Source organism: Thunnus thynnus, chromosome 4 (genome assembly GCF_963924715.1).
Source record: "Thunnus thynnus chromosome 4, fThuThy2.1, whole genome shotgun sequence".
NCBI classification, from domain to species: Eukaryota; Metazoa; Chordata; class Actinopteri; order Scombriformes; family Scombridae; genus Thunnus; species Thunnus thynnus.
The window spans coordinates 23627386-23652376 of record NC_089520.1 but is presented as its reverse complement, the minus strand read 5'-3'; the positions used below and the strand labels follow the sequence as shown (position 1 = coordinate 23652376).

The following is a 24991-nucleotide window of genomic DNA, read 5'->3' as shown; positions in this document are numbered from 1 at the left end:
ATTGTTGATTTCATTACACATTAAAGTATTAAGCTATAGATATAAACTAGATTGTAATGGTAGGTAATGTTATAGTCTACCGTTAGCTTACTAGCTAGCATGAAGCAGACAAAAGGCCCATATAATGTTCTATGACATAACTAGCCTTCTTGTTTAGACAGTAACCTAACGTGCTATAAAATAAATAATTTATTAACAGATTTTTTCCCATACAAAATGTAATGTTCTAGGTCGGGGTCCACCTCCAAAACCTCTTCCAAATGAGGCAGTGATGTTAGCGGACATTATTGGTCATGACTCACCTACCATGGTTGGAATTAGTGGTGGAGGGGAGAGCGGTGGTCATTTGGAAAAGTAACAGTCTTCAGTTTAAGTCTAATTAATGACAATAGTGTTAATGGCATGACTGTATAGTTAACCACTAAAACCTTCCCCAGTGAGCCAGGTGAGGAAAAGAGGGAGGAAAGTGATGTTGCAAGTATCAACTGTCAGACCTGGCAGCCCAGCGAACCCTTCAAAGACACCAAGACTGTCTTTGAAGTAAAAAGTTATTGTTATACTACGGTATTTTCTTTTTTCTTATCAATTAAAATTTCCCAAAATCTCAGTCTAAACACACTGTAAAATAAAGATTATCTTTTACTCTAACAAAGTTTTCATTTATATTTCTTATTGCAGTGCAGTTAATGTTCACATACATTTACCGTCTTGTGTGACCTTTTTGCGTGCTGCTAAAGTTGCATCATTGCCTGTCCCCTCTTTTTTTCATTACAGAAACAGCGGAGATGATCCATCTGTTCTGGCACTCCGAAGGGAAGTTTGGCTTCTCCAAAAAAGAAGCTTCAAATTGAGAACTTGGCCGTAGAGAAAAGCAATTTGCACATGCAGAATATTTTACTGCAACATAAAAAAAACAAGCTCTCTGAGGAATCAATCACATTTACTGTGGCTGCTCTTGAAGAGTAGATAGGCAATATATCCACTACATAACAAATAATTAACAAATTAAGTATTAATCATTAAATATTTATAATCATTCCTGGGCATATACGTTTCAATAACAAATAAAATTACTTAATTACGATCATTTTTGGAATCATTCTTTATTTATAGTCTATTATTTCTTTTAGCTGAAGAAATTGTTAACTATGGTCTCTTACAGTGTAGCCACTGTTTTCAACTCCTTTCTCCACATCCTCCTCAAACTCTTCAATGGTCTCATGCTGCTCATCCTCATCTACTGCAAAGTCCTTTAATAAGTTGAACAGCACTACACATGCAAGAATGATCTTTCATTCTCTGCCTGGATCCACACGAAGCTCAGCATGCAGACAGTGGAAGCAGTGTTTCAACTGCCTGTTGACCCGCTTGATAATTGTCCATGTCTTGCATAAACTGAAGTTGTAGTTCTCCTGTTGTGAGGGGAGACGGAGAGAGGAGGGTGGGGGAGCACATGGTACTATCAATTATTATCAATTACATTTAATCAATTATAAGTTACGGTCATGCATGCAGCTGAACAAGGTAGGCCTATGTCACAATTTGGATACCTCTTGCCTGAGATCTGACAGGATTTCTGAATGGTGTCATTAGCCATGAATGACATGGATAACCACTGTCCCCAAGAAGGACGCCTTTATGCCTCCCCTCCTCAAACTCCCTTGAAAGGATGCTCTCATCCAGTATCTGAGCATCATGGGTACAGCCAGGCCACTGTGCTACAATGTTGGTTATTTTATTGTCATGCTGCAAACTAATTGGACATTGACTGAATTTTTTTTTAAGGTTTTGAAGTTTGATGGCAAGGCCTCTCTTGTTCTCTCTAACTGTGCAACAATGGTGATCTTCCTCTTCAGGAGCTGCTGGCTGAGTTCATAAGAGGTGAAGAAATTGTCGCACATGACATTGTGTCCCCTCAGTCCATCTGTCACATCAAGCACAACCCACATCCCTTGGTTCTTCTCTGGGCTCTCTTGCAACTCTCAAGCGTAGCTGGATTGTGCATCACAGGCCACCCACATCTTGATGCCATACTTTGCTGGCTTGCTGGGCATGTACTGCCGGAAAGGACGTGACATTTTGACAAAAGAGATTACTATCAGTAATTAGTATCAGTGTCACAAAAAACAATCACATAACTCAATGATATAGCAGCAATGCATAATAAAATTAACTTGAATCACTTACATTATAGATATGAAAATAAAAATTTACCACTGAATGGAACCAGTTGCTCATCCGCTGTTACTTCAGGCCAAGGGTTGTAGAAGTATGGCAGACACTCCAGCCACTTCTCCAAGACCTTTCTTATGGCCGCCAGTTTGTCTCTCACATGTCTTGCAGATCTTGACTCACGGTTATCGAAACATAGCATTCCTTAGAAAGTGTGAAAGACTTTCAGTGGCAACATGGCACAGAAAATCATCTTTCCACTCTCTGCATCCCAGAGACTCGATGTAGTCTCGCCTTAGGACCTATACACACCTGCTAATATTAGCAGCCCTATGTGTGCACATGGGTCAATCTCATTCATCCTTTTCCAGTTGTCTTAATTTTACGGCACCTTTATTGCCTTTGTCTGCATTCCCCATTAGTACACAATGCTTACAAGAAATGTTTATTTTGTCATGTGTCATGTGTGGGGTCATGGAGGAGAGATGCTGCAAATGCACAAGAAAATCTTTCAACAAGGGTAATTTTTCACTTTTTCTAATATTGGGATCACTCAAATTTCAAGTTTAAGAAAGATCATTTAGGGAGTTTTCTCTGCTGTTAAACATCGTGGTGTCTTGTTTTGACGGGAACCTCTTGTGTTTGAAACTCTGACTCGTGGAAATGAAATATGTTGTCTATTACTGACTGGAAAGATCCCATAGCATAAAACCATAGAGCAATCATTAATTGCAATACAGCTCTTAGAGCACAGCTGTGGAAAGCAGAATGATCCAACTCTAGACGGTCAGACAAATCATGAATTGATTGCCGGTCAAATCTACAATGTAAAATCAATTGCTCATCATTAAGCGTATCCATTAGGTTCTCCAGGTCATGCAACACTCTTGGGAATGCTTTCATTTACTTAATTTTTCACCATAAACTTGGCCATGTTGCGGTTAAGATAGAGTCAGAGTTACCTTAAGTTGTTTTCCTTACCTTGGTTGCTAAGGTCTTCTGTGCAATGGTTTAACAAACTTTATGGGATTTCTTATCCCATAAGTATGAGACCAAGATAAGAAGAAACCCTTAATTTCGAAAGTGAACATTTAAAGGGAACCTTAAGGAGAAGGCTTAAGGGTGTTTTGTGCAACTGATTTTTTTTTTAAGAAAATCTTAACTTGGACTTTAAGAAGGATCTGAACTGAGGGTGTTTTGTATAACCAGCCCCAGTTCCGTAAATGTCAGTGAACTGTGTGTTATGGAGGCTATTATGTACACTGATCAGCCATAACATTAAAACCACCTGCCTAATATTGTGTTGATCCCCCTCATGCCACCAAAACAGCTCTGACCCGTCGATGCATGGATTCCAAAAGACCTCTGAAGGTGTCCTCTGGTATCTGGCACCAAGACATTAGCAGCAGATCCTTTAAGTCCTGTAAAGTTGCGAGGTGGGGCATGTAGGAAAATGCAGCAGTAAAATACATTAAGGGTTAGATATCACGTTTCTTTTTCACATATGAATGAAAAAACATATGAGAGGTTTGTGATTTCGACTTTGAAAACAGTGATTGTGGTGTTTTTTGATGGAGAGCTGTGATGTGCTGCAGTTTGACTGTGTTTGAAAGCCGTCTTTTCTCCGAGGTGGACATGTTACAGCAGGTGGGCAGCTACACAAGGGTAACAGGCACTAAAAGGAAATGGGCTTTGAGGTTGTCATGGTAATGAGAACGTTATGACCCAAATAGTCTCTGGGCTATTACCCCAACCCACGCTGCTGCCCGTCTCCTGACCCCTCCTCCCTTCACCCTCGCTGAGGTGTGGGTCTTGCGTTGAGGTCAACTGGACCAGACTTTTTGAATTTCTGCCATCGCACCCACCCACCATGCTGTTACTGTATCCTTTTTTCTTTTTCTTTTTCACATACAGACACACACACACACACACACACACACACACACACACACACACACAGACAATAGTCCAAGGTGCTCTATCTGACACAGGGCAGGATATAAGTGTTTATGTGGACGAGGAGCCCCTTCCTGTGCGTTCCCGGAGGGTCACCAACCCCCTCTAATCCAGGCTCTGTGTGTGTTTTCAGGATTTCACCTTCCCTCAAAAACACTAACTCTGGATATAATTCTTTCTGAAAACTCTCTTTCTATTCAGTCTCCTCTCACACTTGATTTTCCTCATTCTCTGTCTTTTTTAATCCTTACTGTCACTCCCTGCTTCTCTGCTTTTACTGGCTGTGGAAAACAATGGAGTTTTGTTAGTGGATTTTACCTTTATGGGTATTTTCACATTTGTTTTTTCTCCAGATGACCCAATAAATGTGTACATATTGGGTTTTTTAACTGGCAGCGCAGGGGCTCCAGTTCTGCAGTAGGTCATTGGTGAAGTAGACAGAACTGTGTGTATCAATGCCAAACAGAGATGGAGCAGAAACCGGAGAGGCTGTTTAGACCTGTGAGATGTTGACTTGTTGCCGTTGCATTCTGTGTGTGTGTGTGTGTGTGTGTGTGTGTGTGTGTGTGTGTGTGTGCATGTGTATGTGTATGTGTAGGTGTGTGTGTGTGTGTATACTGTAAGGACAAGGCTCTGGTCTGTGCTCCCTGTTTGCTTAAGGTGGCATGAGTCAGCTTGACTCAAAAACAGGAGCCTGTTTTCGTGTGGCCTGCCAACTGCCTGTCTGACATTTAGCTAGCTTTCTCTCTCACACAGTCACACACACACACACAGTCTCTCTCTCTCTCTCTCTCTCTCTCTCTCTCTCACACACACACACACACACACACACACACACACACACACACACTTAGCCGCAAGTCAACATCACTCTGTGGAGCTGAACTGCCCCTTGGCTCTCCATCGACCAAATGTTCGCTTTTCAGCTCTGTCATTTTCTGAGCTCATGTTTCTACCAAAATTAATAACAAGTAAATAGATTCTGTTTATATTCACATTTTTCATATGGAACCAGGATTTCAAGTACCAAAGTAAAGAGTATGGTTGAAATGAGACTCGCTGTAGGTGCGCGATGTAAAAATAGGTGGTTGAATGTTGGACATGGGGAACAGTTGCGATGGTTAAAACTTAACCTGACTAACGTGTTGAGGGCACATTTGGTGGCTCAGGCAGGATGGGAGTGAGCTGACAGTTTTGGCTGATATGGTGGTCTAGGATCAGGGATGGGAGGATATAAAGAGGTTAGGGGGGCAAGGCTCCCTGTCTCCTCCTCCCCTGTGCCCCTCTGAGCCACGTTGCTGCGATTATGAACAGCCAAAAGGGTTTGGCTGAAAGCCAGAAGTTGCATAATCGTGCCCTTAAACCAGCGGGGTGCCATGCCTCGCCTCCCCTCTCTGTCTCTCTCTTCTCTTTAGTTTTATCACCTCAGCTCTTAATCTCTTCCTGTTGGTAAATTTGTTGTACCAAACATTCCTTTTTATCTTTTAATTTGTCCATGACAATCATACATATATCCCATTCATCCCTCTATCATGATGGAGCATCCCTGTTCCTTGCTGGTGCTGAGTACATGTTGTTTTTTAAAGGATAAAGCTGTTCTCTATTTTAATTCTTATTGTCAACAAATATTATCAATAGACCAAAACCAACAAAGCAGTGATCCTTCTTACAAGTATTCTCTGCATAGCCAAAGCCACAGACTCCCACTGTTAAAAACTATTACAAATACATCACTGTGGTTTATCAGTCAGTTTCACATACACCTTCCTGCATTCTTCCATAAATACTCTCACCAAATATGCATTAATCCACAGCTGAAAATAGTCCCCCCTATTTACTCCTATTTTAGTATAATTTATTAAAACCTACAGTGCCCTGCTGTTACTTAGCCCTTTTTTTAAATGAAGCTATACATTTGTGACCAATTTTTAAAAATGTATGTGTATATGTGGGAATGAATGGGTTTGAGGCTGAGTGCCACAGGCAAGTCAGAAAATATTGAGAAATGGACTAACAAATAGTTGGTTTATGGTCTTTCATTGGTATGTGTTGACTACAAGAAAAATAATGGATAACTGCCGTTGAGTCATAATGATCAGAAATGATCATGAGACACAACTTTTTCAAAATCTAAAATGTTTGTCCAAGATCATTATGTATGGGAACAGACAACACAATGTTTTTTGAACTTTCAACCTGTATTATTTAATTTCCTCTCAGGTTTGTACAGCATTATTTTTACCACACTATTTTACTCCCTCCAGGATATGAGCATATGCCAGTCCTCAGATGAATGACTTCCTCCTGCTGCAGTATGTCACTCTGACATTTGGCTGTGGGCTATCAACAGGCTATTCCCTTGATTGTGAAAACAAGTTGAGCAAATTAGCACTGATTAATTATCCATTATTAGAATAAATTATAATGTCAGTTGCATGAGTCCTCCTGTTTTTACAAGGCTTTGGGTGAGTCATCTGGCCAAAAATACAGGACTTACAGGAGCAGCCAAACAGGAGGAATACTGCTTGCTGACAGAGAGCCAACATTCAGGCAGTGCTTTATTGTCGTAGTGCCAGCACTGGGTATCTGGCATCTCCCACCCACACAGATGAAAGCCAACTCTTAAGTGGCAGTGTCTGCTCTGTATGCACCTCCCCTGTCTGACACAGGAGCTCTGAGAGAGAGAGAAGAGCCAAAACTGTGATGGAGCTGATGTGTGTGTGTGTGTATGTGTGTGTGTGTGTGTGTGTGTGTGTGTGTGTGTGTGTGTTTGCTAACATGGCATTCATTATGTATTCAGTTAGGAGTTATATCTCCCCCCATCTTTCAATTTCTGCCTTTTTACTGTTCGCCTCTCTCCCCCTTTATGCTGAATTCACAAGCAGCTGGGATGGATAAAGCATTTTAATGATCCCTAACTGATTTCTGCATTTGCTTTAAACTTGCCTTCAAGTTGAGGCAAGGGTAATGTTACGGTTGTGGTTGAAATTTGCACGAGTGGTTGTGGCCAGAGGAGTTGGAATAGGTTTTTACCCCCAAATCCTCCATCTCAGTTATGTACATCGTCCCTGCCCTGGACTTTGGAGTCTCTTTCATTCAATACACCATGGCCTTGTGTCCCTAAACTCTGCAGTGATAAATACTTGTTTTGATCCGCTGATTTAGATAACTGTTACCTGCTACAGTTAAAGATTCAGAATAATCTCCCCTTTATTGGCTTTTATATTGCTGTATGTGAGACAAAGGAGCAAATGAACCTTGGGCAGTCATAGCCTAACTTCTGCAGGGAAATGACCAAACTGACCGAAGATCAGCATCTCAGATTGGCCACACAATACTGCAGTGCAGAGTGTCACAGGTATGCATAGCCATTAAAACCAAATGACTTTACTCTGTCTTAGAGTGAGATCGTTCAGGTGATTCATCAGTGATTCATTATCTAACGGATGCTCTGACAGCATAGGCATCTACTCACTAGATTAATCTATCTGTCATTGTCTTATAAGGAAGATGTATGGTCATTGTTCAACAGAGCAGGGATGAAGTAAGGGGGCGGGTTTGTATGAGCACTGGACATAGACATTTGTAATGAGAACATCACATATTGGGAGTGAGGAGCTATTGTGCTTCTGTCCTATGAGGAGATATTAAGCACAAATCCTCCTTTTTTAGAGCAGCTTTACAACAGCAGCTGTAGAAAGCTTTCCCTTGTCTCAACTCTCTCACACCGACTGACGTCAAAACACATATCAGATGGTATGGGATACTTTTTAAGGTTCACACATGCAAATGGTCATCTATCCTCCGCCCAGGCTGTGTTCCACCCACTCTCACTGCTCAGGCCTACTGCTTTGCTTCTGCTGCTGCTTCCGTGAGACTGAAGCAGAAACAAATGTCTGAATCCTGCCAGTTTTGTGTGTGTTTGTGTGCTTGTTCATAAATGTGTATTCCATGGGAGCCCACTGGGCTGTGGTTCCCTCAGTAGTCCTGCAGCGGCAGTAACTTGATACAGTACACTCACATTTTTGTTGCTGATCCAAGCTTGTCTGCTTGCCATGATTTTGGTTCAGTTCAACTTGTTGTAAAACACTGCCGTGCACCGTTAAAGAGGAGAACATGCAATCAGTGTCTAATGAACACAGTGTGCCATGTTGTGAAATATGGGTGTTTGCCCTTTAATAAAGTTGATTTGTTTTTGTGGAGTCGTATTTGATTTAACATTTTTAGCAGCATTAAATCATATTTTAATGCAGCGTGTTTTGTCAATGTTTCAGAAAAGTATAGCTGAAAATTTTATCTGAACACCAGTTAAACCCAATTCCAAAGACAATACATTGTGATGCCAAAGTAATGATAAATCCTAAATTTTACCTTCTCTTTTTAACCCCATCCACCCCCCACATTGCTTCTCACTCTCATGTACTCATGCAGGAAGAAAAGATGTTTCTTTGTAGGGACTCACTGGCACAAGTTCCAGTGACTCACACAGCTGCCCCAAAAGAGCTCTCCTCCCTCTGATTTACAGCCAGTAGTGTTATTATAGATTTCTAGTCATTATCCAGAGTTATTTACTGGCACTTTTAATCCATCTGTCTGTGTTTCTGCAATTTGTGCAGAGATGTTTTTCGCTGTTTTAATTCTGACCTTAAAAACATGATCTACAGAATGTGACAAGGTGTGCAATTGCAAAGTGAATGACTTTTTCCAACCCTTAAGTTGATTTTACAGCCATGTTGTTTGACTTGAATTGAAAAACGCTTCTATTATAGCAGATATTCAATACCTAACAGGAGTTCTGGACCACAGCTCAGGCAAGTTTTGTATGTTTTAATGGCCAATTAAGTTATGGCCCACTTTCTAACCAAAGTCATATTAAAATACCTGCGGTGAAGTCCAACACATAAACTTGTGAGCCTAAAAGTTGATGGTGAATGTGATAATGAAGGTGCTGAGGCGTCACATGACTACAAGTGTGATTTCCAGAATATGAGCTGGAATGTGTTGCATTATGTGTCTCTTGTGAGTTTTTAAAAAATGACTAATTTAACCGAAATATGTGCACAATTTTGTGCAGACACATGAACCACAGAAACAGGTAAAGTCAATGGTCTCTTAAAGAGGATAAATTTTGTTATGTGATTTACGTGGGATTGAGTACAAAATCCATTTCATGCTTTATAGTCCTCATGGTGATTTAAGAATTGTACACTTTAAAAGATGTTGTCCATCTCTGCAGATTGCTCCTGGTTGGGCAAAAATGAACTGAGCCGTGTTTTAGGACGGGAAGATTTTTGTGACGGGATTTATTTGTGTAACCCGAGAGGGGATTTGATTCACAATATGGAATTTTGCTTAATATTTTGTGACTTTTTTGCTTTCTTTCAACATTGCAATGTTTTGTTGTATCTTATAAGCATATATGCCTATGGGCATATGTGTAATTCATTAAATAATCAATGTATATTGTAATTATGAGTATAAGTATGATGAGTGAGTACTAATATGTCAAAATGACTTTGAGTTGCATGAGTCCAACAAGTTTTATTCTACTGTAGGTGGAATCATATTCAAGTTTGCAGTAGTATGTAATGTTCTTTTCTCTGTGCCTGGCAATGTCAAACTTCTATACACTATCAGTTCCCAAACAGTGCATATGTACAGCAATTGCCAGACAGAGTCATCACAAAAGATGTTGCCAAAGTACTGATGAAAGGAGCAGATTTGAATGAATTACAAAGGATACAAAATAGCTGACATTGTAATAGAGGTCCCTTAAGAACACTTACAACAATAACCCCTATAGATGTATCCACAGATGAAGGTTACGTGGTTGTCGTTGCATACAATAGTCACATCAGAAAAGTATCAGGCATATTGTATGAGTGCTGTGTCTGTTGTGGTATTCCTTTGACCCAATATTAATAATAAATCGAGTATTTCCTTCTCTAGGTGTCTTTCTGACTTCAGTGGAGGAGGGGTGAGCTGTGTTTGGTAGGAGCCAAGGGCGAGTGGCTTGTCATGTCAGGGGTATTAATTTATGATTTCCATCCCAGCTTCTGACCTCATCACCTCCATTAGAATGCAGCCTTTGTAATTTCATGGTTAATATTCAATAGCCACTTGTCCCCTGCGCCCGCTTTGTGCATGTGAAATTTCTAGAGGGGGTGTGTATCATTTTTGATTTGTTAGGTTTGTGTATGTATGTGTGTGCGCGTGTGTGTGTGCATGGGAAAGGAAATGAGGGTTGACTGCTGCATGGCTTCCTGCAAAACAGTTGCAGATGTCCAGCGATGTCCTCTGTGTCTCTACTCCCACTGAGGAACTTGAATTGCCTCTCTGTCTGACCTGAGTCATTTGAATTGCCTCCCTCATACACGCACATTTCTCTACTCTCTCTCTACACACACGCACACACATATCTTGACGCATGCATGCACACATACACAAACATACAGTAGCTGACCTCTTTACAGGCACTTGCCTCAGGGCCAAGTTATTGGCCTCTTATCAGTGAACTTTAGAGTTTACTAGAAGCAGAAGGTGGCCAACATATCACACCCAGTGGACAGCTCACACACACAAATATGCATGCGCACGAATACTGACGGGAATCATTTCATGAGACATGACTGCAGGCCACTTTCAAGACGCAATACAGGGAGAGAATGAAAAGGGAGGAAAGATTAAGGCAGAAGAAGAAGAAAATCTTCAACAGTAAAAGTCCCCAGCATTTCTCCACACATTGATGTATTGGCCTGAACACACATTCCTACTGAACGACTTTGGCAAACCTTTAAAAAAACACATTAAAGGGCTCTGTTCTGCATGAGCCCAGTTGTTGCTCTGTTTTCTCCCTTTTTTTTCTCTCTCTGCTCCTCTCAGCCCAGAGACAGCTAATCTGTTGGGGTTATGGGAAAATCTCCAGATGCTAAAAGATGATTGTATATTAATGGAGAAATAATAAAACACAGCAACGAAACAGATGAACAACAACACTGTTAAAAATTGGAGAAAATGACCTTAATATACTGTAGATCCACCATTACATGCTTTATTAAACAAACTTTACAAACTTGAAACACGTTATCCTCATTCTATATTGAATTATGTGTTGTTGAGTTTTATACGGCAGTACAAGACTACCAATAACAGAAAATGACACTGTTTGTATGAAGGTCTGCCTTTGCATTTGATATGTTTGCCTTTTGACTGCTGCTGAAACCTCAAGAACGGCTACTGCTGGATAGAGTTTGCTTGCTAGGAATTGAAAAATGAATTAATGTACGTCAAGGAGAGGAGTGAGACACTTCTATAAAGTATTATCCAACCTTAAATCAACTGCAAAACAGTTGTCATGTATGGGGCTAAAGAAAGGACAAGAGCAGCCATGAAAACTGATCCTTCATTGCTCATTATTCTTCATGATTTTTGTATGTTGTGGATAGATCTTTAACCATACAGAAAGTCTTAATAGTTCCTGGTATATAATGTATAAATGGCAGCCACCATCACACACCCGCTCGCTCTCTCTCTTGACCACACTCCTTATACACACAGCCTAACGCCCCCCCCCCCCCCACCTTCCCCATCTATTATGGTATGGTACTATGGCATATGTGAAAAGGCGCAAGACCAAACTGTTCCTGAATGTAGCTGCATGTGTGAAAATCACAAGAAATGCCTGAAAGGTTATCCCAGTAATTTAACGGGAACTATGTGTGAAAGAGGCTTAAGTGTGCTGAACAGTGCTGGTGGGGATGCCAAATGTTCAAATGTAGTTTTGAATTTCTGTAATTCTACACTGTCCGGGTGATGAATAAGCAATTCTTCATTGCCATTAGATTCATTACATAGGAATGCTGCATGGACACTTTTTGTTTTATATATAAATAGACTATGGTACAACAGGAGTATTTATGTAAGCATAATGTAATAAGACCATAGTGTAAAAGTAGGAGCCTTTGTGAAAATAAAGAAGTCAGTGATACATGTAGCCTGGAGTTCACATTGTTTATTCAGTATTAAACAAAGAGATTTTAATGTGACTTCCAGGACAGCAATTGAAATTGACATTAAATGGGGGTAGTGTAAACAAAATGACATTATAGTGGACTACAGTCAAGTAACAATTCAGCTGGGCTAGGATAAATTTAAGACTAACAGGTGGCGAGCCCTTATAAATCAATATCTAAATTCCATCTCAAAATAAGATTACAAATCCACAAATGTCAACAGTTAGAAATTTCTGTGGTCATGGTAATCATAACGAACAACTGCAGATACTGAGTGTGGAAAATACTGAGAGTAAACTTGTGTTTTCTTCCAGTACTAATAACATCACTGAATACCAGGGAAATATTTGGAAATGAGACATCAAATCCACATCTCCAAATTATCTCTAAGATCCAGAGAATGATCCAAATGCAAGACTGGCATTCATTTCCACTTACAGACAGTGTTTTCCATCTCCAGACCAACCAATCAGTCTTTGCCTCCAGATTGGCCCACTGCCTCCATTCTCCACGCATTGAAGCACTTCTCAGTATAGATGTAAAGTACTATTTAATGAAAATTATACCAACAGCATTAAATTAAACTTAAACGATATGTTCACTGTATCACCCAGATCTTATTAAAATGTTTCACATAATTTATGTTGCATAGCACAACCCAACTGGTAGCTTTAGACTTGCCACTCTGTTGCACTTTCTCACTGCAACAGGGACTTTTTTTTTTTTTTACAGTACATCTGCAAAAACCCAGGGGAAGCAACTTTTGGAAAACAGGAACCTTACAGAATGGTTAGACTTCATTACTACTGCTACTCTACTGCTAAAAAGAGGGTTGCAAAGCTGTATGCTTTCTATCACAGGTACAGCAGGTTTTGTTGACTTCATTTCTTCAGCGACTAAGCAGGAAATTAAGCAAAATAAAATAAACATGGTTGAAAGAAAGATTGGGGCCATTTCTCCTGACAGAACAATAAAGCCCTGTCTATGAGCTTCCCATTTATCCTGGTCTGGAAGACCTAAAAGACTGACTCTTTTTGGAGTCCAGTGAGAACCTCAGCATCTTGGTGAGAGTCTTGAAAGTTGAGCTGAGTTTGTGGTTGTGCCATGTGTCATGAATGATAGGAAACAACATGTCAATTGAGCTGGGTTGGAAAACAGTGAACCTGTTGTTTTAGGTGCAAAATGAGCCTGCAGGAATGGTAGGATAAAAATGTATCAATATTATTGCTTGCCTTAACCAAATAGCTTGCATGATAACAATTTGAATTGTCTTTGTTTTAACACTGCCGGCTAACAGGCATAGTAGCCTTGCCATTGTCAACAGTGGAGACGAGTTATGCAAACATTAACTTTGTAGCTCTGTAACGAGCTAACATTTTTATGTTCATGGTGTAAAAACTGTATTCCAGTGGTACAAAGCTGTTCTCAATGTTTGACATCTGTTGAAACCAGTGTTGTTAAGGAAGGAGATTTTTTTTCTGTTTCATACTCATACTGGGTTTGTCATGCAAACCAGATATTTATTGCTATTACTACTTCTTTTTGTGACATGGTAGGTCTGGTGATAGAGAACATGTTCTCAGGTGAAGCACCATTGATGGACTCTTGACTTGAAAGTTCTTGTAACCCGCCTGCCCCCCCAAAAGACATTGTAATCACTTCTGTACATAACATTTTATAATCCAGTTCTCCCTTCATAAATTTCTCTGTACTGTGAAGAATTGCATTGTTTTCCAGAACTTTCCAGGATTTGGTCCCAGTTGAGTTTGAACATGTCCTAAAATATGAAACATGCTCAATCTGAAATGACGAGACAGAGTTATAATATCTTCTCAAGTCGCATTCCCCCAAAAATTGCATATTCTGCTTCCGTGTTATCAGGTTGATTACAGTCTTAGTGTATATTCATAGTCAACAGTGTTAGATTTCAGCCCTTAAAATAGGGTTTAATCAACCACAGCCACATTAGCATAGCAAAAACCCTTCTATGTACAAGCAACTATAGGTCTAGAAACTAAGGTCCAGTACGAGTAAACTCTTTGGTATTTCCAAGAAAAAAAAAAGGATTGCACAAACAGTATTTGATCAAAGAGGAGAGAGATTTCTATCAAGTCATTTTAAAATGCACAACAGATCTAGGTGACATCTCGAGAGGTATTGGGTTGGAGAAGGTATGCGTCTGATCATATGAGAGTGCGGGCCTGTTATCAAAAGCGTACCATTCATACGACAAGCATATGGATCTAACTTAGCATAATGGCGTTGAGATTTTCACTCAAGGAATTAAATTAGATGTTGAGCAATGTCTGCTTTACAGAGAGCCCAGCAAAACCTGATAACACAGAAATGTGATTTTCACATTAGAGGAGAAATGCAAATATCTTAACTAAAATCTACAAAACAAGGATTAATAGAGATTTGGTAAAGGCGACTTGAAAATTCAGGCCTTAAGCTAAGCCAAGGCCATTTGTTCACATAGCAAGAACGACAAAGAAAAATGAAATGTATTAAAAAAAAAAAAGAGATGATGCCTTCCAATCCTCTACCAGTCCTTTACCAGGTCTGACTGTTCAGATGAGGAAGAATTCATTGAATGCAGCCAAAGCCCCTCAAACAAAAAGAGACTTTTGATTAAGAACTCGCTCTCTTCACATGTTAAGTAAAGAACGTGTCCACTGCAGATGCTGTCAAACCATTGCTCTGTGTGTGTGATGTCCACCACTTACAGTGCTCATTTAATGGGACCCATCTTCAGGCTGATGCATGACGCTCCCATCTTTCTTCTCTGAATAAGTCTGTTAAGTGAGATGCTTATTAACAAAAGAAATTTGTCTAAAATATTGCCACAAGCCACCATTAATGTTTTCTCTATTTTGTACATTGCAACAACGACAGCAGCGGATTCAACATACACACACACACACACACACACTTGGGCTGTGTGTGTCACAAATGCCGCTGCATGCAATCAAACTGGAAGAATTTAACCTTGCCAAGGACAGGAGGACAGACAGAAGCATTTCTACTGAGATCTGAGCGTCCATTTTTCCATTATGCTGCTGCTCTTATCAACAGAAACGCTAAAATCCGGTTAAATGGAGCCATTTTCTCATTTGCCTTTAGAGGTCATTTTTCATGCTTGGTGAACTCCAGTCATTCAGACGGCACAAGGGGCTTCATTGTAATAATCCAGAGGCCCGGTCTGCGCAGCCTGGCAGGCACTTGTGGACCACAGCTGAAAGTCACTCTGCACCATACACCCAGCTGTGTAGCAATGGACCAACAGCAAAGACGAGGCAGGAGAGGCTACTTTCCCATGGTTTGATCAATAAAGGAATGAAGAATTCACCAGTGACTGCTCTCAGCATTAGGTCACATCTTTTACTTGGCAAACCCTGTAAGAAATATTGGACATATTGTGGAGCCAACTAGGCCAGCCAATATAGTGTGACCCACAGAGCCCAGGCAAAGCTAAGACAACAAAGACTGGGAGTAGCACTTTGTAGCTTTGATAAGACGCTGGTCGAAGTTGTTGCGGGGCTTGTGGGAATACGAAATCGGACATTTGCGTTGCCCCCTGTGTGGCGGCTGTGGCTTCAGGAGGAGAAGCAAAGGCTGCAGCACTCCATGCAGATCTCCAGGCAGTCCGCAGACTCACAGCAGGCGTCGATGATGCCACAGTCCATGTCACACGGCAGGTCACAGTCACCGCACTCCTCCGACACACAGCAGCAGCAGAAACATGAGTCATCACCCGCGCAGGAGCCGCAGGTGGCACAGTCCAGCACGATGTTACACAGAGTCAGGAACTCACAAAAGAGGCAGGCTAGAATACAGTGAACACAGCAGTCTGGAGAGGAAGACAGACAGTTAGTGAGGTGAGTAGGTTTCTTTCATGTTCAATGTCCAATTCTTTGCTTAAATAACCAGCTTGTGTTTTAATATCCTTTGTTTTTTTTCTTTTTCTCCTTTGTCCACTATTTTCTTTCTCTATATGCAAAGTAAGTGTCATGCCAATAAAGCAAATTAAAAAATGGATCCACCAGAAACAACTGTGCTCTATATCAGAATAAGTCATATAGAAGACATGTCAATGTGTACTTTTAAGTGTTTTACTCCAAGTTAGTGAAAAGAAAGACGCCTTGTTCCCTATATTACAGTTACCTCGAGGTGAAAATGATAAATACCATACTTTTTACAGTTTGTCATTATATTTCAAGCGTGGCGGGTCCAGCCTGCTTACTTTCAAAGACATAAAAGTTGACACTACCACTCAATCCATGACAAGAGGTGCTAAAACAAACCAACACTTCAAAGCATGCAACAGAAGACTGCACATCCGGAGTAGTTAATGGAATGACAAGGTTAATAAATTGAGATATTTTCCAGAGTAAAAAATCGATCTTTTGCTTCTCTTTGGTTAATAAATTTGCAGTTGGTAAAGATTTACAAATGCAGTTTATGTTACAAATTTAGAGTGGGTAAACACAACAAAGCTGCATACTTCAACTGAACTTGAGTCAGTCAATGACATTTTTGATGACTTTTTAAAATTCATTTTGCTGCTGTATAATAAAAACTGTTGAAGCTAATTCATGGCAAAAACTTACCTATTATGCTCATTTCCAGCTCTATATTTTTATTCTTGGACTCCACTAAAGTAGTTTTGCATGATTCACAGTTCAAAAAACTCCTTATTCATCTTATACTGGCCCTTTATGCACCGCCTCAGTTCAGCTTCTGTCTCTTAACAGGCAGTCTTAGCTCCTGTCTCTTTAAAGCCCCCCTTTTTGCTGCTGATACAAACCCAACATTTCCTGCTTTTGCCGCTTCATATTAAAAGCTAAATATCATTTCTAAATTTTTGTCCAAACCAGGCCCGACCTGACATCCACCCTCTAGCCCAAGTTCCTCCATAAGTTTCTGTATCTCACCATCCTGTGCCTCTGTGGGAATCTGGGAGCTGTTGCTCTTGGAGCTGCTCTTGCTCCTTTTGCTGCTCTGGGAGGTGATGGAGGGGTTAGACTGCAACTTCTTGGTGTGTTTGGGTCCTGCTGAAGAGGACGAGGAGGTGGATGAACCGCCTCTAGGGAGAGAGCCAAGCTTAGGATGCTCATGAGGGCCGCCGTTCCTGACCCCGTTGGAGTGGAGTGTATGTGTGTGAGGTGTGTGGGTATGATGTGGACAGTGCGTGTGAGGGGAGTGCGTGTGTGCATGGTGTTTGGCTCCATTGCGTAGTTGGCTACTGGGCTGTGTCCGACACGGCTGGGTGTGGTGGATGGGCGTAGATCTGGCTGATGGCTGAGCTGCGTAGGGACAAAAGTACATTTATTTACAGTAGGCCGAAGACAATGAGCATTTGTTATTTATTCAAATTCAAATTAATTCAGTTCAGATCAGCAGTGTTGCTGTCAGATGTTCCTGTTATTGTGTTCACATCATATAAATACAAGAAAAAGACAAGATCATTAAGGTAGTATTCATTGTGTTGAATTGCACTATTTTGTACAGCTGTTCTTGATTATGAGGATCACATGAATATTAGAAGTGACTAACCGCATTCCAGCATTAACATTCTGACTGAGACTTCTCATTATCAGTGAATCCATTGATTATTTGATGCAACTAATCATTTTATCCGGCAAACAGTCCACAACTCAAAGATATTCGATGTACAATACAAAACAGAGAAAAGCAACAGATCATCACATTTGAGTAGCTAGAACAGTGAATCTTTGACATTTTTTTTGATGAATAAAAAATGATTTATTATAAAAGATTAATTGTAGAGCTGCAATGATTATGTAATTAACTGATTAATTGATTGACAAAAAAATTAATTGCCAACTATTTCAGTATTCAATTAATCGTTTTGATGGATTTTTTAAGAAAAAATGCCAAATTTCTTTTACAAAATTCTTATTTTTGGTTTCTTTAGTCATCTTTGATAATAAACTGAATATCTTTGGGTTGTGATCTGTTGGTCAGGACAAAACAAGACATTTGAGGATGTCATCTTGGGCTTTGGAAAACAGTCAACATTTTTCACCATTTTCTGACATTTTATAGACCAAATGACTAATCGATTAAATGAGCAAATAATTGACAGAATAATTGATAATGAAAATAATCATTAGTCGCAGCCTTACTTAATTGATAATCAAAATTGTTGATTGTTTGTCTATTTACTTAATTGAACTGTATCAGCACTAGAAGTATTGCACTATATTGTGCAGCTGTTACTGTTAGAGATTACGTTTATATCATGAGTCACTGACACAGCTTTCAAGCAATAACATTTCAAGAGATAGAGAAATTAATTTATCAAGCATTAATATAAAATATTATATATATTTATATAAATTACACCTGATCAGTGTTTAGCCCTGAAGCAGGGCTGAGGCCCCTCTCAGTGTGTGTGCAGATTTGTGCTGATGCAGCATCATGGAGAGGGAGGCTCTGGGAAACTGAGTCCAATTACACAGCCCCCCCTCAAAGGCAAGAGCTCAAAGGAAGAGCTATGTATTTACTGAACTGACCCCTGATCCTACTTGTCTAGACTCTTACACAACAAGAAAGAGACTGCAGGGGAAAAAAATGATAGGATAAATGAAAACAGTGTCAGAGAGAAGAAAAAAGGACTTAAACTCATCTCTTTGTTACCCGAGATTTTATAAGAATCCAGTTTTGATACAACATATACAGTATCTACCATCGCAAACATTTGAGCACATGCACATATGTTAATCTTGGCTCAATATACAACTTGGTAGGCCTCTATTTTACCTCTGAGTGCTACCGAGCACTAAGTAGAGAGAAGGAGGCAGAAAAGCACACCTTTGTTGCCAAGCCAAACACACACCCTGAAAAGAAGAATAAAATGGAAGCCTGGTTTTTATATATTATGGTAGTATTTGATACCATCCTATTGAGGCCCTAAATATTTTCTTGACCTGAAAGCATATGGTGTCGAGAGGTGTGGTGAGGCTTGACAGGGCAGGGTAGAGTACAACAGACCCACAGAAAATCAAAGCACAAACTGCACCTCTCAGATACACACACACACACACACGGTTGCACTGAGAGGCAAACACAGTGTGGTCCTAAGCTCCAGCTATGAAACATGACTGGCAATAAAAGCGTCCGTTCGATAACCGCTCTGAGACAGATAACCCAACTGGGCCTGTTTTGATTGGCTGATGGCCCTGGTCACATAACCAATCCAGTGTTATTAAAGATTCTTTCATTCAGCGTTTTCTAACTTTGCTCCAGATGTTTGGCAGGCTGCGGGGCCAGTGTGTGTGCATAAGTGTGTAGGCGTGCATGCATGTGCAGAGGTAGTGAGAAGGAACCATACTTTCTCTTCCAAAGTATGTCAAAAGTCAATACCTGCTGCTCTCTTATGTTATGTCTCTCTCTCTTCCTCTTTTTCTCCCTCACTTCATCTCCTCCCTTTCTGTCTATCTTTCTTGTTGCTCCCTTTTACCGTTTTGCACAATACTGTATTTTAACACCCTGATCTGGCCAGGATGTAGCTCAGTAAGAGAAGAAGGAGATCATAGAGAAAGAAGGGATGGTGTGTGCAATTTTTCAGTACCCTCTCTAGGTTTGTATTGTCCTCCAGGGGATTGTGAGTTGTTGAGAAATTCATACTTCTTGTGAGTTTGCGGTGTGTGTGTGTGTGTGTGTGTGTGTGTGTGTGTGAGTGAGTGCATGAATATAGGCGGATCTGGCAGGCAGGCAGGCAGGCAGGCAGACAGACAGAAAGAGAACGGGAGTCAGAACTGTCTCCAAACAGAGCTTGAGGTTAGACCCACTCGCACACACACAAATATACAGTATGCATGCAAGAACACGTGTGGACACACACTCATTCACATGCACACACACACAAAAAAAACACAAGGTCCCTTTGTCTGAGATCAAGAAAGTAAGTGAGAAAGAGAGAGAATAAAGTCGAAGAAATGGGTTGCTGCTTGTGCATATTTGGACCAGGAGGATGCATGGGTGTGACTCATAAACACAATGATTCAGCAGTGGGAGCTAGTTAAAAATAACAGCAAATAAAGAGCCAAATGACTGTGGGATTAACATGATGAGACGGGGAAACCACAGAGTGTGTGTGCGTGTTGCTAACACGGCAATATTGTCCACTGAGGGTCCTGTGACCTCTAATACAATGGGCATGTATATCTGTGCAGATGTTTCTGGCCAGAGTAAACCGAGCATAAATGAGTCACAAATGCAACAGCACACCCCCCATTCATACACCCTCCACCTCTTCCTCCTCTCCTGGCGTCTCCCAGCTACCCTGTACTTACCCACCTCCCTCCCAGACCAGAGCACTGTTGTTCATCTCTCTCTACTTATCCTCTGCTGGAATGAGTCACCAGGATGACTGAGCTCTGTCTGTCTCTGTTCCAGCTGCTTTATCCTACCGTCTCCCCTGGTGCAGTTTGTCTGTCTATGTAGGTTTATGTATTTAATGCACTGAACTATAAAAAGGAGCAAAAAGATGAAAAAGTTGCAGAGAAATTGGGTTTTTCATCAGATTGTTTTTCATAACAGTATATTCTGCTAACTATGAATACTGAATAAGAAATGCTGAATGCAGATTTGTATAGCTTGAAGTGTATTTTTTTTTTGTTAATAAACAATAATGACATGGGCTTGGCTTGGCTGGCACAAAAACATTACAGTTTCATTGCACAACTTTTTCAAAATCCTCTCTGACTGTTTTGTATCTTACTCACTGAATCCTGCCTGAGTTTCTCTTGCATAGTTGAATCGTTTTTAACTGTGTCAAGCACTTAAACTGTGCAAATGGGAAAATGATATGTTGTTGCTGTGAAATGTTATTGAAACAGTTTTCAATTAGATTTCCCCACATTTTTGGCTGTTATACAGCCCTCCAGCCAACACTACAATGTTAATGAGGCTTGTTTAGTTGCTCCCACTCACTACATTGAAAAAGTCACGTGAAAGAGGAGATCTGTCATATACAAAAAACTGCTGCTTTAAAATTAGGCGTGACTCACTCCTAAAATTAGGAGTGAGTCACAAACTGTGATTCAACTTTGGATGAAATTAAAGGTTAATTCTGGTTACTTACATTTCAAAAAACATTTGTTTGGAGCACTTTACACACACAAATAGCAGCTTATAATATTCTTAGTATCATTCAGATGAAGAGTTTAAATCTTATCTATTAAACCTTTTATCACACCTTTTTCATTTATAAAGTTCATACTTATAGAAAATACAACATGATGTGCACACAGTGTCACAATAACCATATTTATCTAACAGACAAATGTAAAGGTGGTAGATACAGTGGGCAGGTCCCATTGAATTGTGTGTGTAATTGTATATAAAGCACATGTTTCAGATGCTCTTTAGGTTCAGTTGCTGGAGCATGTTTTGGCCCCTGAGGGTGCACTAGAGAGCTGCACTTCTAGCAAAGTGGAGTGGCAAAAGCTCAGCTGAGTACTTGAAGAAATTCTGAACCTAAACAGTCATCATAATTGCAAACAATTATGATGATTGATGATGAAAATAAGAAGAGTATCCTTTAAATGGGGAACTTAACCAAGTAGCATTCTTAAAGGAAATAGTAGTGAAATAGCTCTGAATTACAGTATTAGTCTATACTATTTATGAGGTGCTTCAAGATGGATAGACCCACCACAAGTCTGCTACTTGATATCATAATAGAATGGATTTATCTTACTAATATGTTTTAGCATGTGCTTCATTTGTTTCTGCTTCAATGTCATAACTAAAAACAGTTCCTGTTTCAACCCATTCAGAATAAAGACAGTGTTTACAATTCAACAAGCATACATTTATTTAATAAATCAAATCAAGAGTATAAAATGCAAATTATTAAGGTATTTTCAACCATAGTATTTACATACAAGAGCCTAAATATGATCAAACTATTGAAGCACTCCAACTTGATTGCAAGTTGACTGATGTGTTCGTACCTGCACTTGTATGTGGCAGAGCCTTTTCTAAACCAGGAAAAACAGAGATGTACATAGGCATTACTGAGTTGTATTTTGCACTGTATTTTGAAAATTGGCAAGTTCATTTTTTTTGTGTTCCCATGAAAACATGAAATATGGACAACAACAGCTTGCCCAATACCCATAAGGTCTGGAAAGACTTTCTGGGGGTTTTTTGACATTCAAAACCCTATTTATTCATTTCAACCCAGCTGTTGGAAAAACACTCAATTCACTCCTTTTTTTTTTTTTACAACATTTGACTCATTTGTGTGAATTTCATCTGACAAATCAATGGAAAGAGTGTGCAAATATTTGAAGAAGAGGGTTAGGCCTATATTTTGAAGAAAAGAGGAAAAGACATTGTACATGCAATAACAACACGACACACAACTTTATCCCTGAGACATCAACCAACGGGACGTGACCCCCACCCGTGAGATCATTACCAACACAGCTGGACTTTTCAACACTCAACTCTGTGTCACTGTTATCTAATTGACAGTAAATATGAAGGGTGTGTATATCTGTTTTTTATGTGAACAACAAAGAGATAGCTAATTAAGAAAAACAAGAAAGACTGAGAGAGAAGGAAAGAGAGAATTAAGGCAGAGGATCACAGATGGAAAACAGTTCCAGCACAATGACTGGTCTCTAATTAAAGGCAATGTCACAGTCCTGCTCGATTTCCCACCAACAACACATTGCACACTCCTCCCCTTTGATGACAAGATAATAACAAACAGCTCCACTCAGCATTTCCTTTACACACACTTTCCTGCACTCATACACACATGCTTATAAAACGGACTTCTCCTCTCTTATATTTATTCAATTTGTCATTTTTAGTATTTCAAATTGAGAAAAATTAACAAAGTGGTGGTGACATAAAAGCTGCTGTGATCTTGTCAGTGATGAATTACATGTTTCATTGTTTCCTGGTGAGTCCGAAAGACTGCAAGCAGTTTAACATCTGTGAACATGTGTATCCTGCTGTGACTGTGACGTCAAAGCCAGCAGAGTATTCATGACATCACTGACAAGGAGTGTGTCTCTGTGTGTGTTTGACTCTGGCTGTAACACACACTCACATATGTTAACAGCTCTCTCTGCACATTGTTCTCAGACAGCTTTTCATAGGCCTAGGGCCAGACGCATACTACTGCTATGATGTCATAACTGCGAGACAGAACATACGGGCTGAGGAATTTTCTGTTTTTGCTTCTGTTTCTTCATCCTCTTCACTCACAAACACGCACTTGCTCACAGATGTCACACAACCATGACCTCACCGCAGGCCTGAGTCACTCCCACTCACATTTTATAATGTCTTCACATTCATTATCAAGCCAGAAAAACTCATGATGACTGATTCATTCAGCTGCAGATGACATAAACTGCATTCCTGCTGAGAGTGGCTTAGGTAGATCTCAGAAGACACACAAACCAACTCACACAGACAAAACACATAATAGACAGGACAATCAAAGTGACAGACATATAATTATGGAGACAAGCAGGCATAAGCTATCTGTGTTCACCTGAGAAAGGGATAATGTTTAGAGCTTAGCACTGTTTAGTTTGTGGTTTAAATCCCTTAAACACGTGTGATTGTGCAAGTTGTAGAGGGAGGAAGCTATGGACGAAGGGAGGATGCACATGAATGCAAATGGGAAGGCAGTGAGGACTGGTGTGCATGGCGGTACATTTTGTCCAAGCCTACTGTAGTTGCATAACCCTCCCTGCAAAACATATGGAGCTGGTGGGTTTCATAGATTTTATTGGGATGTAAAATAAAGCAGAGAGGGAGAGAGCGCGCGAGAGAGAGAGGCAGAAAGAAAATCAGACTCAAAATACTCCGTCTTCCAGCATGGACCTGAAAATAGACACACAGCAGACAGGACAGGTCGAGGCACAAACACACTCCATTCACCTACTTATCCATTTCCTGACAGAAATACTGGTTATTCAGTTACCACAAACTAGCTATTATGGTAGGGCAGGTTTGTGTGTTTGTGCATGTCACCCATGGCTAGCCCTGGATTCCGGGAAAAACGCTCATAGTTTTCTGACACATGCTCATATGTCAGCTTACTCAACCTTCTTCTCACCCCTCTATCCCTCCTTTCATTCATCACTCATTCACTTAACACCATCCCTCCTTTTATCCAAGGAGGGTTGAATTGAGGGCAACTGGACTTGGTTGTAGATACTTGAAGGAGTTTCGCCTCTCATCCAAGGGGCTTCTTCAGTTCAATCTGATTGGCGGGGAATCCCAGGTATTTAACCTCTGTGGGGTCATTATCAAGGTCATTGATACCACTTTGTTCTTTAGTGTTCCTTGCTGGTGTAACGACAGTTGTTAGAGTCGTTGGAATCACCTGAAGCCAAGTGTAAATGACAGTGGGTGGAGTTGTCACATGAAGCCAAATGTGAATGGTTGTTAAGTCTCCTGGGAAGGGATGAAAGGACAGCATTGTAGGTGGGGGATAAGTGGCTTCATCGGGGAGGGGCGATATGGCAAAAATATCATGAATTTTTTTCAGGCAGGATCACAATCCAAGATCTTATCATGATTCTTTTTCATGTACATTTTTAAGACTATTTTGCAAGTTACTGAACGGTGCTCAAGATTTAAAAAACTTAATGTTTCACATAATAGAAATTTGTCTTAGTTTAGGGGCTCACAAACAACATAAAAACATACATCCATGAAAGACTCACATAAAATTACACTAGAACACAAACAATTACATAAATAAATAAGAGCAGGGGAGCAAAGCTGCTTTAAAAAGTAGTGACAGTCTATTTGGCCTTGTTAAAAATGCATATTGCAGGTGGAAA

General features: G+C 40.2%; 1 protein-coding gene across 2 annotated transcripts in view; it reads right to left on the bottom strand.

The window, feature by feature from the left end:
* Nucleotides 1-12832: 12832 nt before the first annotated feature.
* mdfi (MyoD family inhibitor) overlaps nt 12833-24991 on the bottom strand; it is a 28038-nt gene continuing 15879 nt past the window's right edge. For both annotated transcript variants that reach the window (XM_067587735.1, XM_067587736.1), the window contains exons 4-5: nt 17075-17446; nt 12833-15990 (exon numbers count right to left, since the gene is read on the bottom strand). In XM_067587735.1, coding sequence (XP_067443836.1) covers nt 15737-15990; nt 17075-17446 — 626 coding nt within the window. In that variant the 3' untranslated portion in view covers nt 12833-15736. The remainder of the gene's footprint in view (nt 15991-17074; nt 17447-24991) is intronic.